The 14,305-nt window shown below is 40.8% G+C and overlaps 1 protein-coding gene across 1 annotated transcript; it reads left to right on the top strand.

The window, feature by feature from the left end:
• Positions 1-5,393: 5,393 nt before the first annotated feature.
• mfap2 (microfibril associated protein 2) lies at positions 5,394-13,935 on the top strand. Its single transcript, XM_061784528.1, has 9 exons — positions 5,394-5,516; positions 6,944-7,003; positions 7,489-7,536; positions 7,648-7,674; positions 8,170-8,259; positions 8,335-8,376; positions 8,451-8,538; positions 11,825-11,898; positions 11,984-13,935. The coding sequence occupies exons 2-9, from the start codon at positions 6,973-6,975 to the stop codon at positions 12,088-12,090; spliced, it is 507 nt and encodes a 168-aa protein (XP_061640512.1). The 5' UTR covers positions 5,394-5,516; positions 6,944-6,972; the 3' UTR covers positions 12,091-13,935.
• Positions 13,936-14,305: the final 370 nt, after the last annotated feature.

Below are 14,305 nucleotides of genomic sequence, written 5' to 3'. Positions count from 1 at the left end.
TTCACGCTGTCTCCAGAATTTTTCAAAATCTTTTCTCTTTTTTTTAGTCAGGGATTTTTCTGTAAAAAACAATCCCAAAACCAGCATCATCCCCTCCTCTCGTGTGTCCTCTTCCATGTTACGTCTTGTGTTTCCCAGTTGTTAGATTTCACAACAACGGGTGCAAAGTCAATAATTCTACGTCATGTTTGACTTGTTGTTCCTCCATGTTAGAACCACCTCTGCACCACATCAGTCAACTAATTGCCAGCCAACACCATTAGATGTAAATTTGCCAAATGTCACCTGTTCTGATTAGAACACATTTAGTATGACATTAGTCAGACAATTGATAATTATTTAATTACAGACAGCAAAACATAAGTGCTTGAAAAGAGTCAACTCTTGAATACACAGTAAGTTGTCTTCAAAAGATTAGGGAGTAGCAGTAAAATAATTATGACGTAAGTTAAGGTCACACTAATTATCAACGATCACGGCCCTGCTGGGAGTCCACATAAAACGTTGGTGCAGGACCCGAACCAACACAGAGTTCTTTCGAGCTCCACTCAGGCTATTGACAGCGTCATTGATTGAGCGTGGTGAGTACTTTCTCCATCTTGAAGTATTTTCGTCGAGAAATTTTCATTGAGAAACTTCCAACTTTCATCCAAGTTGGACATTTTAATTGTTGCACTTTGTAGAATCACGCGAAAGGTACAGATTTGGACTGGGGTCAAAGTGGACATTGCCTCCTCCACTTTAGGATGTTTGTCTAATGGGATTGTAGAGTTTGGACACTGACACCTTGAAGTGACAGTGTGCAAAAAAGGTTTTCTGGTGTGGATCAGCTTATGAAATGCAGGGAAGAATGACATTCTTAATTGCATGCGTCTCTTGGCAAGAACAGAAAACATCAATACAAGATTTAAAAAAAAAAAAAATGAATAGAAGAGACTAAAAAGTGACATGGAATGTGAACTAACAAAAATAATAATATACCAACAGAAACACGTACGGTAAGTGTGAAACAAACATGTTATCCCATTTTGAACATCCTGCGTGGAAAACATTCCTGCAGTGCTTCCAACAATGCGCAACTTTTCATCACAACAAGTCCAAACAGCTTTTGATAAAAGAGGAAATATTTGGGGACATAAACATAATTTTACATTCAAGTGTTTTTCTTTCTCTTTTCATCTTTTTTTTACAGGAAATAATCCCATTTCTTTTGATATATCAGAGGACAGAAGGGCGTCATGATGATGATCAAAACTTTCATTTTCGTGCTTTCACTTCTTGGTAAGTAATCTGAACAAAATTTTACAATCGAGAGCTTCATGTCATCATGTAAGATATCTAACCAAACGACTCCGTTGAAACAGCAACCACTGCTGAGGAAAGTCAAGAACACCACGGCGGCGGTAGACGACTCCTCCAGAGCACACTTTCCGTCAACTCAATTATCAAAACCGCAACCACCGAGCCCACAACCACCGACCATACACCCGTCAGAGATTGCCCCGTCATCAAATGCCCCATATGCCCCACCGTCACCGCATGCCCCCCCTGGCGCCCATGCCCCACATGCCGCCCCTGGCGCACATGCCCCACATGCTCCAACACCACCCCATGCCCCGCATGCCCCATATCCACCCCATGCACCAGATGTCCCCCCACCACCGTATGCCCCAGATGCCCTGACATCACCACATGCCCCTCATGCCCCGCCCCCATCACATGCCCCACATGCACCACCATCCAGCCATGCCCCGAATGCCCCACCTTCCGTCCATACCCATTCTACAAATACCCCAAATGCCCTAAATGCCCCCACGTCCACGACTGCCCCATCCACATATGCCCCAAATGCCCCGTCGTCCCCACATGCCACCACTGACGAAGATAAAGCTTCAGTGATTGATCATTAAAAAAAATAATAATAATAAATTTAGAAGAAATCAAATGCATTGCAACGAAGTTGAGTGACATTATTGAAAAATTGAAATTGTACTAAGGTGAAAAGAATTGAACTGTATTCAAACATACTGCATTGGAATAAAAATGGAAATGTTGAAGCCACTCTAACGTGCACAGTTTGAACATTTACTGTAATTCACTGTTTCTGGCATTTGTGTCCTCTTTCTTTCTTTCTTTCTTTCTTTCTTTCTTTCATGCTTACTTTCTTTATTGCATGTGCTGTGGCACATAAGTGTCGTGACCGTGCAGGATAATCAGATGTGTTGCGATTGGTTCAAAAATGATTTATTCACTACAAAGACAGTATCTTTGTTCATCTCGCTATGTTGGTGACCTATTGTGACAGGCAGAATAATTAAACGCTCTTCCACTAGATGGCAGAAAGCACAATAAATGAGTCCCTAACTTAGTTTATCGAGTTACAACTTTTTTGTTTTTGTTTTTGCGCCTTGTCTTATGAGCACACATTACTGCTCCAAGGGGAGCTTCAACCGTTGATGCGCTTTTAACCATTTTTTAAAAAACGGGACAGTCAAACACACAAATGCAAAATGAGTCACGCCCAGACACTCAAGCAGACTAATCAGCCAATTTGGGCCAAGTCAACTTCAACACCTGAAGTCACTCACTAGACCACGCCTTTGAAAGGCACAGATAATATTACTCCAGGTGTTGTCACTTTTGGCTTGTCCCAACATACAGTAATTACACTTTATAAAGAAGTTTATGTTTTACATTGTCTTGCTATGTTTTTACACAATACAGAGCAATTTCTATTTATCAAAAATACAACCAAAAAGTATTTTGGGGGGTCTGGAGTTTTTCTATTCATTTCAATGGCTTAAACTGATTTGATGGAATGAGTAAATTGAGTTATGAGCATGGTCAAAGAAAAAAGTCAAGGTGCGACCTGCTACTTTTGGGATGTTTTTGTTTGGTGGTGTGCCTGTCACAGTCTGCCAATTCCCATCATGACAGACAGCCAGTCTGTCAGCCAATCACGTTCTACAAGCTACAGTGATACAGTGGATTCCGGAACCTCGCATCACTGGCCCGAAACAAATTCCCTATAGTCAAAGCCTGACCCTCTGGACTGTGACGTTAACTGCTCTGTATCCTGGCTTTGAAGAGACCTGTTACAGTTGCTTTCCTTTCCAACTTTTCTGGTTGTTCCGTATTTTGCAGATGGGTCCTTCACCACACCTCCCTCGTGTCAGTGCCGTGAGATTTTTCAAACACTGAATTGGCAGCTGGTTTGGACAAAGAACACTCGCAGTGCTGTATATTAATGCTACAATAGACATTTTCACCCCACCTGACTGCTCACCTCTTCTCAAATGATATCTTCTCCAGACAGAAAATATGCTGGCCATGACACAAAATTGTATAATCTCAATTAGCCATCCATTTTCCGAGTGCTGGAGCCTATCCCAGCTGTCATCGGGCAGGAGGCGGGGTACACCCCGAACTGGTTGCCAGCCAATCGCAGGGCACATACAAACAAACAACCATTCGCACTCACATTCACACCTACGGGCAATCTAGAGTCTTCAATCAACCTAGCATGCACGTTTTAGAGTTTAATAATGCACAGTATATGGACGCAGACTTTTAGGGGCGGACTTACCATTGGGAAAACATTGGCAATTGCATTGGTCCCTGAGACATCCAGGAGCTCCAAACGTTTCATAAAAACTGATTAATAAAGTTGTCTTCTTTTTACAGCATTTATTGTTTTACTTTTAATCCACATACTTAAAATAATCCAAATGTTTAATCTATCATGATCATTTCGAAGATCCGCCCCACCGCCCCAACACACACACCCCACTCCTCCTCCTTCTCATGCAATGGACCATTCCATCTCCTTACAGTGCATGTGCAGACCTGGTTCAGGAAGAGACTTGCAAAACAAACTGTTCGGCATGTCGTGAGGGAAATGAAGCGGAATTACCTAATGGAGAGGAGAAGAGGAGGAGGAGGAGAGCAAAACAAACAGTTTGATCAAAATTACCAGTGGTTTCAACATTTTTGATAATGACAGCGAACGTGCATAATGGACAACAACAAGAGATAGATGCTCTTACCAGGAGGATGCAGAAGCGATGAATTTTCATCACAAAGATGTGAGTAATTGTGACTACTCACTGAGTTTTAAAGCTGTCAAAATGGTCAACTATATTAAATGTTGATTCATGTACTTATCAATTACAGTAAAGGCGTTGAGATGATTCACTTGTTAGATGACAATCCCCAAGAAGGATATTAAGGACTTTGTCTAGCTTGGTAAATTTTCTTAAATTTACAACTTAATACCCTGTGACTAAATATGCCCCTGATTCAATATCAACATAAGGTGCCTTAAAGATCATTTTCCATTGAACTACGAAATGCGATTGTATTTAGTAGATATTATGCTGTTAGAAATGCATATTGGTCAAGCTCTGACATTTTTTTTTTAAAATTAACTATAAGCAGACAATGTTCATGTAAACAGCCAAATACTGTGCGTGAGTTTGCTGACTAGGCGGACAATGACAGAATGGATATTTTGGGTGTATATTAGCATTTAATGAGTACATGGGGGACCTTCACTTAGCAACATGATTTGTTTCGCAGGCTGACTGTGTACTGTTTTAACAAATCTATTGGGAATTTCTGAAAGGTTTTTATGTCAATTGATATTTCACGATGACAGAGTTACCCCATAATGACAATTTCAGGGACACGTGGAAAATATGATCATGAAAATAGATGATGTACATGATCATAATGATTCATTTCATCAAATTTGTTTTTAAAAAAAAACGTAAGAAAACATTTCAACCACTCATTAGGCACACTGTAGTTGGCGGGACATGCCAAAATCACGTTCATCAAAAAAAATACAAAAAATTCATAAATAGTATAAAATGAAGGAAACGCATGAGTCTTATCATTGTACAAGTATGTGTACAAATGTTTGGTCACTCATAATACAACCTCAGAGTTTCAATATTCTGTCACATTTCCATGATGACTGAGTAATTCCGATGAGGACAATAAAGGCACTTTATAGTGCTATTGAGCCCCAATAGTAACGCTATACACCGGTATAAACCAGTATAAGGTAAACTAAATATTAGAAACTTGTCTGATGCACTGTAGGCTACAACAACCGCGATAATAAGCATGTTGAATGAATGACCAATGACCATGTCAATCAAAACAGATCTCAATAACTTGTGCAAGTGTACCATAGCTGGCTGGTGAGTATAAATAATTCAAAATCCTTAGTTTTTGAGTTCTTTGACTCCCATATTTATCTCTACTGTACATCCAATCCATATCATTCTGCAAACTCGCAATGATTATGGTCTGTCCTCGATCAGCGTTGCCGCTAATGAGCTGCTTAGGTGCAGTATTTGGCGGGTCCAGAAGCGGGGCCTGCATGGGAGGCCGGACGGGGAGGAGACTTGACATGCGGGGTGGTGCAATGTGGCGCTGCAAAATCCTCCAGCACTCACGGGGCGCATGAAGGTGGCGGACAGTCGCAGCACATTGATCCAAAGTTTTTGGTGAGTGGCAACTATTTTGAGTTTTTTTTTGTTCCTTCTTATCAGGTTATTCTCATCTGCATGCAATTTGGGGTTTGATGTAACTGAGGCGAGAAGACAAATCAATTGATTGTGTTGTGTAATGCACTTCAACTTTACACTTTTCACTCCACGCTCCGGGTGCTTTGCATGGAGGTGTTGGGGACATGTGGCCCTGTGTTTTCACGAGGGGGGGGGCAGGGAGGAGGGACTACAGTTAAGCCCCTGCAGCAATGGCAGGGGTATTGCCAGGGGGGAAAACTACCAGACAAATGAGGGTCAATGAGGGCAAAGGAGGGGCTGGTGGGGGGTGGGGGTAGAGAGATGCGCTTTATAATTCCTTTAGCTGGAAAATATAAAGAAAAGCTTAAATGTAAGAGCATTTGCGGTTTCTGTCCTGAGAAACTAGTTCACAAGTGTATGTGGGAGGTGTGTATTGTGGGGGTCTTTGGTGGAGAAGGTGGTGGGAGGGCTAATAGCTCCCAGATGTGTGCCGTGAAAACATATGGCCTTTGATGCCACTGTGATGCACCATTGGAATTTGCCCGTACGTGTGTGTGTGTGTGTGCGTGTGTTTTTTTTTTCTATGCTAGTGCAAACATGAGATTTTACTCAACAATTTCCCTTGGGAACTAAAGTGTTACAGTCAATTTAAAAACAACACAAAACAAACAACAGCATAGTAACATGCCCGGTGCATTTTTTTTTCTCAAAGGGGCCCTTATTGTCATTTCCAGTAAGTCTCCCAAACGTTGCAAGGTGAAAGAAGCCCAAATGCTGTCATACTTCATCTTGTGTTGGGTGACGTACAGTATAGCAGAGAAGCTGTAGGAGGAGCGTTAACATTTTTCCACATAGTAGAAAAACAACATCATTAGTGTTAGAGGGAAGAGAGAGAGATTGATTTCAATGTCGTTCATGTGTACAGTATGTTGATGATGTCACTGTTCACGTTTTTAGGCCCACACTTCTTTTTTTTTTTTTTTTTTTACTCTTCCAGGAGACCATTTGCTTGGAGGAAGAAAATGGGGGTGCAAAGAGGGGGAGGGCGACAGAAGGGAAATGAGGGATGTAGTCACAGACGTATCGAGGGAGGGAGGGAAAGGGGGGGACCAGAGAGTGGGTGCCGGGGTCCGCCGTTTCTTTTCCTGGAATGCAGCCCCAGACTGTCTGCTGCAGAGGAGAAAAGTGGGAAAACAGAGTGATTGTTCTTAGGAAGGAGAGACTTTCCACATTCTTGCTGTTATACTCCCCCCATACCTTTTTTTTTTTTTTTTGCTGGGGCCGGTAGAGGGGTTCAGGGGGGCTGGAGAGGTTAGAAAGGACATGCAAAAAAAAAAAAATAATAAAAAAAACACTTAATGCTGCTCGCGTTTATCCGTTTTTATCTGCTGATCTTCTGTACACAGAGAGAGTCTGACTACCTCCCAGAGCGACCATGAGAGCCCTCCTCTTGATATGCATGCCAGGTAACGGCATCTTAGCGGTCACCAATAAAGTGACCGCCCCCCCCCCGCTCGCCCGTTTTGGAGATTAGTATCGGTATTACTTTTAGTACTTGGGAATCCGGCATTCGATCCACATCTTGTTGCTGCGTCCACGCTTGGTCATGTGACCTCGTGATGTGTTTTTGGATGACATTTGTGACTTTCTGTAACCACCAAAAGCGAAAGAAAAATATTCAGAGATGATTTTGACGATAATGTATTTACACTTTTGGTTAAGTCAGTCAGGAAAAAAGCACATGATAAACATAACCTCTAAATTTAGACCAAAAAAAAAAAAACATCAAAACTTTGATGAGGATATACAGTATGTACAGTATGTACATCTCGATGCTTAGAATGGTTTATTGCAGTTCGCCATTGACACCAATCTGAAAAGTCCTAAAAGTTGACACATATCATTCCGTCCGTCATGTTGTCATTTGTTTCTTTCTGCGACTCGTCAACAGTTGTGCTGCTTGCCCAGGCTCAGTACGAGGAATCTATTCCTTTTCTCGGTGAGTTCGGGAAATAATCAATATTGTTCCACTTTAGTATGGAATTATAACACAATGGACTTAGATAACTTCAACAGTAATATATAATATATTTACTGTTTTCTTCTCTAGATGACTATGGACTTGATTATTTACCAGGTAAAGCATATTTTGATTAATCTATATAAACGTATTACGTGTGTGGTATTATCTGTGGTATCGTTTCCGGGTCTGTTAAATTGAGGTTCCACTGTAGGTGAATATCATCAATGATCAATAATAACATGAATTATAGTATTTGGAGCAAATTCGTTATTTCAGAAGGTAGCGCTTCGCATTAATTATTAATCATTACCCAAGAAGTAGCTCTCATTTTCAAAAAGGTCAGTGACCCCCAATCTATGTAAAGTATGAGTTGCACTTTTTAAGATATGCTTTTACAAAGATGATATATTGATTGAGTGATATGTTCAGGTTTGTGGTCGTAGTTTGCAGTGGTGTACGACTGTACCCTATCATACTTAGGTCTGCCCTTGTATTGCATATATATATATATATATGTACCCATATATATATATATGTATATTGTGCCGGTACTGTTTAAATGCTTCTTCGTGTGACAAAAATAAAAGCAATTTGTTTCCCTGCGTTCAGAAAATCCAAATTCTGAGAATCATGATTCTGTTCCCGAAAACTACCAGCAGCAGGCCCGATTCGAACCCGTGATCCGTCCAGAAAAAACCGGTATGTCTGCTAAAGCTTTAAATTGCCATCTGGAGAAAGAGTCTGATTTTCCCTTTCTTTTCATATGGATATCAGAGACGGATTTGGAGACGGAGCCCACGGAGCCCGGTCCTCTCGGTAAGACAATCGAGTTGTCGACTTCTTCGTAGAGAGTATTGTCTTTTTAAGCGTTCCAAATGTTGGACTTCCAGATTGCAGAGAGGAGCAGTATCCGTGCACTAGACTCTATTCCGTGCACAAACCATGCAAGCAGTGCCTGAACAGTCTCTGCTTTTACAGGTATGTCGCACGTGGAAACACTTACACCGTGAGCTAGTTACCCGAGCATCCCAAAATCATGTCATTATCTATTTTCTGTTTATTAGCCAGAAAGCCCATCTGAACTCAGTCAGCCAACATGGCCTCAAGGATTTCAGTTTGGGTGGAAATTAAATACTCACAGATGCAAACATGCACACACTCAGACCTATTTAATTCAAGACCCTGGGCTCTGTAGGAAGAATGCCCTATTATTCTGTTTTAAAAAAAAATAATAATTCAAGCACAAGTACTTTTCTAGACTATGTTTTGTACAAGTAGAATATGATACTGCGGCACGGTGGCCGACTGGTTAGAGCGTCAGCCTCACAGTTCTGAGGACCCGGGTTCAATCCCCGGCCCCGCCTGTGTGGAGTTTGCATGTTCTCCCCGTGCCTGCGTGGGTTTTCTCCGGGCACTCCGGTTTCCTCCCACATCCCAAAAACATGCATGAATTGGAGACTCTAAATTGCCCGTAGGCATGACTGTGAGTGCGAATGGTTGTTTGTTCCTATGTGCCCTGCGATTGGCTGGCAACCAGTTCAGGGTGTACCCCGCCTCCTGCCCGATGACAGCTGGGATAGGCTCCAGCACGCCCGCGACCCTAGTGAGGAGAAGCGGCTCAGAAAATGGATGGATGGATGGAATATGATACTATTTAATCTGCTATATAATCTTTCTAAAGTTATAGTAGGCCAAAATATGTGCAATATGTACATACAGTATATACACACTGGCCATTGTAGGACCTTCATTGTGTACAGGTCAACACGCATCATCTCATGAGATCCAATTGTATTTTTTCTATTTATTATACTATTTTCCCGCACATTTACTTCTTTTATACACAGTGGTGACTTGACATGCGAGTTTACATCAAGTAATTTATTGTTTCGTCATAAACAAAATAACACTTTATAATCTTCTTTTTCTTTCGCCGTGTCCTGCTAGGGGTCACCACAGCGTGTCAAATAGCAAAGAAAAATAACCTTTTTATAATATTGTAAATTTTAAAAAAAACATAACCATGACATAATGAATTAGAATGTAAAGAATTAAACTGCCCCATTTCTCTGCTTCAATTCAATGGACATTGTGCTGCTCCTTCTGGTCTCAGCCACCTGGGAACAGCAGAATACAGACATAGCGACACACAAAGAACAGTTTCGCAACTGACTCAGTAAACTGCAGATTGTGCAAAAACATTACGCAAACATTAGTCTTTTTTTTGTGTGCAAAGGATAAAGAATATGTGCCTGTGAGTATTGTTGTATTATCTCTCTACGTGTGTTGCTCCACCATTTGTGTTCAAATATCTGTTGCTCAAAGGGCTAACACCACGACAGCGATGCTTTTCGTTAGCCCATGTATGGTGTTTCCCATTATCCGTTAGCATTTTACCAGAGTTTGAGGCAGTTATTTGGTTGTTTAAGCATAACATGAAATTCTCTTTAGCTTGACAGTAAACATCAAATGCGAGTGGAAATAAACAGTTTGTAGCCTCTTTTTTTTCCCCCCTAAGAATTGTTCACTATCTGCCAAATTGCCGCTTGTTGTGAAGTGAATTGAGTTCTCTGCCACCATACGTACAGTGCTTGTATCTCAATTTTTTTGCTCACAAGTCAAAGCAATAAAAAAAATAAAATAAAAAAATTGACCGAATGACAGGTCACTTGTATCTCAAGGCACCACTGTACTCCATTTTTTTTCTTTGCAAAGCCAATAATGCACAGTTTTGATTGACAGTCACATGTATTAGCCCTTAGAATACAACAGCTCAGGACTACTTGTACTATGTAACAATAATAATTATTATTATTTTTAAATCAAATACAGTGCAATTGTTATATTCACAGTAATGAAATAATGGGCAGCACGAACAGTGGTTTGGACATCTGCCTCTCATTTGAGAGGTTCTGGGTTTGAAGATCTCTATGAATTCTACTGCCTTAAAGCGAGCGTTCCATTTTGACTCAAGTTGAAGTTAAACGTGGAGATGCTTCCTTGCCCCATAAAGTGGTGGCCCCCCTTCTTCTTCTTTTTTTCCCACAATAAAAAGAGATAAAAGTGACACAACCGAAGCCACATTATAGAGAACGGACTTGGAGCACGTGAATCATCAGTTATGATGAGGAATATTGGTATTTTCTTTGGCGTGTGGGTGTTATTCTTTTTTTTTGTGTCTTTTATTAAAAACCACCAAGCCCATTTTGCCTCTTTTTCAAAGAAGTTTGTTTCTTCCAGCTGTGCTACTCGGTGGGCTTAATGGGCATGAAAAAAGTGACAGAGATGTGTGTGGGAATGGTGCAAAGCAAAGTGGTGAATAGAATCGTTTGCGCCTATATGTACAAATGAAATAGCAATTAGGAAATGTTTTATTCTTTCTGTGTGGCCCTGTACCAAACGATCCACAAACCCTTAAAAAAGTCTTGAGTGTGATTTTCCAATATGAATGATCCTTAAAAACGACACAATCCTTTAATGAGCTGTTTAAAGGCCACACGCTTATAGAAATTCCGGGATTGGGCGAGCTGCAGCCTTCTCTGCTGGCCTACAACAGTCTATTGTCTTTATTTCGTAAGGTTTCCCTCGGCTGCTGACGTTGGATTTGATTGTGAAATCAACCACGTGGCGGTTGTTATAACGCTTCAACACAATCGGTGCAGCAACACATGTAGACAGACAATTTAACAATACTCACGCGCATATATTCGTTATCCTCTGCAAAAACCGAATACTACTACAGCTTACTGAGACACGTACAGTAGTTGTGAACCTCTTCATCGTTTGCGTTATCATGACTTTCTTATATTGCCAGTGGCCAAGTAGCACACACCGGAAGCCGCAATAAACTAATCATGAGGAGGAGCGTGTTTACAGAATTAAGTAAACTTGTATCCCAAGGCATGACTTGTAATGGGCTTTTTCTTGGAACATCTTTTTTTTTCAAAAAATAAGGATAAAGGTTTCCCACAATTCTCGATACAGATTGTAGGAAAGGTTTATACAAAAAGGATTATTAAAAGAAAAGACCCCAGAATGTTTATTTATTAATTTTTTTGACATGATAGTGGTATTAAAAGTTCCTACTGAAGGACCAGGCACCAAATGCATGGCCCGCTACTGTTTTATGGCCCAAAAAAGTTGGAACACCTGCACTACAGCAAACAAACCACAGTAATAAACCAAAGCGTAAACATATTGATGGTACTAGTTTCATGTCATTCGATGTGAACGTGCTTCATCACCTTTCTCTGTTGTTTTGCAGTCTGAGGCGTGTGTACGTCATCAACAGGGAGGTGTGCGTGAGGACCGTGTGTGCACATGAAGAGCTGCTGAGAGGTGAGTTCACCACAGTATAAAGTTGTTTTTTTTTTTTTCTTAAACCTGACCTTTTTGTTCTGAATGGGAACTCGCCTGTCTGTAGTGGACCTGTGTCGGGACCAGTTCTCACGCTGCGGCGTGGCGGCGCTGAGCGGCCACTGCGGATCCGTGGGGGCAAGCTGCGGGAAGAGCTGCGGTGGTGGCTGCTGATGATGGAGACCCAACCGAACAACGACCGCCATCTACAACTCTTGTTCTTCTTCACTGATGTGCTTTTAAATGCAGTGTTTCCCAACCTTTATTTAGCCAAGGCACATATTTCGCATTAGAATAACCTCGCAACAGATGACCAAACAAAAATGTCACAAATGGTATACAAAGTGGATACCCTCATTTTTTTTTTTTAGTAGCTGTTTATGTGCCCAAAGCTATGACAGAATTGCTTTGACACCATTTGGTGGCATCTTGGTGCCAAGGAAATATGATAATGTGAGTTGAGGCGCTTCATTCACACAAAATCTCCTGGCGCCATCTTATGATATTTATAGGCCATTACAGTACAGTATAACCCTTTTTTACGGGGTACATCAATTCCACTAGTGCCTTGAGATACAATTTTAATTTGTTCCATGACCCGCTTGCATCTCAACATACGCAAAGCATCTTGAGCCATTGAAATCAATGGAAATGCGATTAATCCGTTCCAGCCCCTTAAAGAACACCCCAAATTATTTTTTAACATATATTTTCACATGAAAAATTATACTCAACAGTATTGTGCTCTATAAAAACACACAGTAATGACATTTGCTCTCCACATAACCTGCAAAGACGGAAAATGCAAGCACAAAACACAATGGTACCTAATGTATTGTCTTTACTGGCTCTCCTGTGGGGTCTATTGCTGGTTGGCAAATCATAATGGTGCATTACCACCACCAACTGATAGTGCCCTTCTACTGAAACCAATGTGAATTGATGGTGGCTTGATGTGATAAAAAAATAATAATAATAAATTGGCTAAGTAATGGTTCATATATTGAAAAATAAACCAATGTAAGTCAAGGCACCTGTATCTCAAGGTATTACAGTGGGAAAAGCTGTGAATAATTGACACTCATTATATAATGATTTTTTTTTTTCTTACAAACACCACCCCCCTGACCCTAAAACAAAAAAAATGTGAATAAGCAGGGGGATCAGATTTTTTAAAAATGCAAAACAAGTGGGGGATCTGGAACAAGTACTGCGACTAAGCAGGGGTTTCTTAGGTGAATGATGCTAAAATGCGAATGTACAGGGGTCCACTCTACTTTATTACTTACTGTGTACTTACTGCTGGCATGGCTCGGTCCTTATCGCCCGCAAATAGCGGGGGATTCACTGTATGCTGAGAAAACGATGATCTCGTCACTCACACATTTACTTGTGCGTGCCTGTTTAGTTGAGCGCAAAGCTATTATTCTGTTGTACAAATAGCATCAGGTGGATACACAGGTTAATTTGACCTTCTGCCTTATTGTGGAAGAGCATTCAATTGTTCAGCCTGTCACTATACGTCATTAGCATAGCTAGATGAACAAAGACACATTATTTGTAGTAAATAATTTTCAGTCCAATAATTGCCCGTGGCACACCTGATGATCTAGTGGTTGGGAATCACTGCTATAATGTCAACGCTTCTATTTCTCACATACCACAGTTTGCCTTTCCCCTCCCACCTGTGTGTATCGATCAGTATACTCCAAAGAAGCTTGATGATTGTACAAATCACTGGTGCTATAAACTCATCACACTGGTGCTGTATTGGAGATGCGACTAGCTGCGGAGACCTCTCAGTTTGTTTTGCATACTGTACCGTATTAATCGCATGCTTTGTGTTTTGTTGTTTTCTTATACTGTACTTAAAAAAAATGTTGTTTTTTTTTAAAAAGTCCTTCGGTCAAAGCAGTCGCTGACATCAGCCAAGAAGATGACCTCAGCTTTGAGAAGGCTCCTCACAAAGCGCTACTGCTGCTTTGTAAAACTACCACAATTAAAAGATAATAAAAGATGGTTTTTTTGTTTGTTTTTTTCAACAACAGCTTTTTAGCATGTGACTTACTCATTTATTCACATTCCACAAGTGTGTTTATTCTGTGTTACAAACATACTGTACATGTACCAGTGTTCACCATCTAACACAGGGTTTCCCCAAACTTAAAGTTGGGACCCAAAATGTCCCATTTTTTGTTAGCAAATGGCTTTTAGGCTCATGTTTGTTGTCAATTAATCCTTTTGTTATTTATCATTAATCTGAGTACAGTATATGTGGATATTATGGTGATACAGGATGTATTTGTGTACTAGAGAGAACCATATTCGGGCTTGATCTGTAAATGTTTGGGAAACCCTGGCAGCATTTACACAGTAAGCCAATATCATT

The sequence above is a fragment of the Phyllopteryx taeniolatus genome, chromosome 9 (genome assembly GCF_024500385.1).
Source record: "Phyllopteryx taeniolatus isolate TA_2022b chromosome 9, UOR_Ptae_1.2, whole genome shotgun sequence".
Taxonomy (NCBI): Eukaryota; Metazoa; Chordata; class Actinopteri; order Syngnathiformes; family Syngnathidae; genus Phyllopteryx; species Phyllopteryx taeniolatus.
Note: the sequence above shows the minus strand (reverse complement) of the source record. Positions and strands in the feature narration are given on the sequence as shown.